Source organism: Olea europaea, unplaced genomic scaffold (assembly GCF_002742605.1).
Source record: "Olea europaea var. sylvestris unplaced genomic scaffold, O_europaea_v1 scaffold13564, whole genome shotgun sequence".
Taxonomy (NCBI): Eukaryota; Viridiplantae; Streptophyta; class Magnoliopsida; order Lamiales; family Oleaceae; genus Olea; species Olea europaea.
The window spans coordinates 623-2,971 of record NW_019231067.1 but is presented as its reverse complement, the minus strand read 5'-3'; the positions used below and the strand labels follow the sequence as shown (position 1 = coordinate 2,971).

General features: G+C 32.8%; 1 protein-coding gene across 1 annotated transcript; it reads right to left on the bottom strand.

Annotated features, from left to right (window-relative positions):
* Positions 1 to 569: 569 nt before the first annotated feature.
* LOC111375307 lies at positions 570 to 1,314 on the bottom strand (the record flags this gene model as incomplete). Its single annotated transcript, XM_022998105.1, has 1 exon — positions 570 to 1,314. A coding segment is annotated over exon 1 (745 nt), but the record flags the coding sequence as incomplete, so codon positions are not given.
* Between the last annotated feature and the right edge of the window lie 1,035 nt (positions 1,315 to 2,349).

Sequence of the window (2,349 nt, the reverse complement as noted above, 5' to 3'; positions counted from 1 at the left end):
AGAATGTCACTTTTTGTTTAAACTCACTTTTAATAAAAAGTATCAACACATACAAATTTTTCAAACAAAATGTGACATATCATATCACTATTAACAAAAAAAAAGTGACGTTCTGTCACCCTTTGGTCGAGAAGTGACAGAATGTCACTTTTTAAACAAAAAGTGACATCAATTATTATAGAAGTTAACAATGAGAATATACCAAATCTGATCGAATTCCTGTATTGATTTCATCAAGTTGTTTCATATGGAACTTAAAATCAGTCTTAGAATATGCTCTTACAGCCCTATTGAAATGTTCTGCAATATTTTTTCCCCTTTTTTTCCCACCAAAAGAAGACTTAAAGTTCTTTAGTAAGTGATAGGAACATAATCCGTGCATTGCATTCTCATACACTTTGTGAATTGCATTTTTTATGCTTGTATGTCCATCTGAGATTATACACAAACTTCTCGCTCACCATATGCTTCTTTTAACATACTTAAGAACCACTCCCAAAAATCATTGGTTTCTAAATCACTAACTCCAAATGCTAATATAAAGATACTGTTGTTGGCATCTTACGTACATGCAGTGAATAGTGTTCCGCCATAGTTGCCTTTTAAGAATGTAGCATCTATTACTATAACTGGTCTACAATACTTCCACCCTTGAATAAGTGCTCCTAATGCCATGAAGAGGTACTTGAATTTGTTGTCCTGATATGTCTCAATTTTTGTAAATGATCCAGGATTTGTTTGTTCTATCATGTACAAGTATTCTGGAAGCTTTTCATATGACTCTGTAGGATCTCCTCTCACTAATTCCAATGCTTTCTCCTTAGATTTCCAAGCTTTCTCATAGCTCATCGACACTCCATAGGTATTCATCATGTCACTTATAATGTCTACAGGAGTGTATGTTGTTTTTGTTGAGATATACTTGTACATGATGAATTCTCCTACTATTGAGCTGGTTGCTTGACGATGATCTCCCAAAATGATGTTATTTGAGCATATATGGACATTTTTTATATACCTTACCTTGAACATATCGGTTCCACCAAGTCTTGAAGCTCTAAAAGTCCATTTACACTTATCATCAATACATTTCAACACATACTCTTTCTTGTCCAACTTACTTACCTTGAATTGAAAGTTATTGTGTATCGCATATATCGAAATACTTCTCTTAACCAATGTCTTGTTCTTGAACACTTTATCTTTTGAAATTCCATCCATAGTGACCATTGAAATGATATCACTTCCTCCTTCATTCGTTGTTTCTCCAACTTCCGACAAACTATTGTATACATCAATCGCAATTTTTTCCATACTAGGTAATTTTTGAGTGATGTCACAGAATTATCAATTACAGTTTTGCAAAACTGCAATTGTAGCATATCATTTTTTTCATAATTGACAGTCTCCAAACATTGTATATTATTAACAAATTCAGTTTCGTGACTTTTTGATACCGTTGTCACATCTATACACAATGGAAAGCTTGCAAGATCTTTATCCTTTCTCTTCAACTCCAAATAAAATGTTAGTGAAATATCATCTGAAATCTCCATTAAAGGCAGGTTTTTCTTCACTCTATATTGTATTTTTACTCTCTGAGTTGATGCACTTACTTTCATCACAGAACATATCATGCTCTCAAGGTGGTTGTACGTGCAATCCATCGGGACAACAATTCCAGTCATTTTGTCACTTGTGTACTCATTATCTTGTGTCCACTTGCCTCCATAACAAATGAAGACATTGATTTTATCCATACCTACAAAAATATTACAAAGAGATTGTGTGAGTTTTGTTTTTTTTTAAGTGACCGAGTAATATGCATCTAGTTATTTGGCCAAAAAGTGATTCTGTGACTTTTTCTGAAAAAAGTGACAGCATGTTAATTTTTCACATTCTCCTTCATCAAACACCATGCATGCATCAATGTACTTGATTCAAAGATTTCTTTTTTATGTTTATTACTAGAAAACAGGCCTTGAATATGTATCTTAATAATTCCAAAATGCTTGACTATTTTTGGAAAAAAGTGACAGAATGCCACTTTTTTCAGAGAAAAGTGATAGAATGCCACTTTTTCAGAGAAAAGTGACACAATGTCACTTTTTTTGGGGAAAAAGTGATAGTGGATTACATGAGCAAACACATTACATGCATCCATGTAGTGGATTCAAAGTTTTTTTTTTCATATGTAGTACCAGAAAATAGAGTATGAATTGGTATGTTTAAACTTTCAGAAAAGCACACGTATACATCCGGTTAATTGCTCCAATGATAAAGTGTGACTGAATTGGAGAAAGGTCACACAATGTCACTTTTTTTAAAAAAAAAAAAAAGTGACAGAAT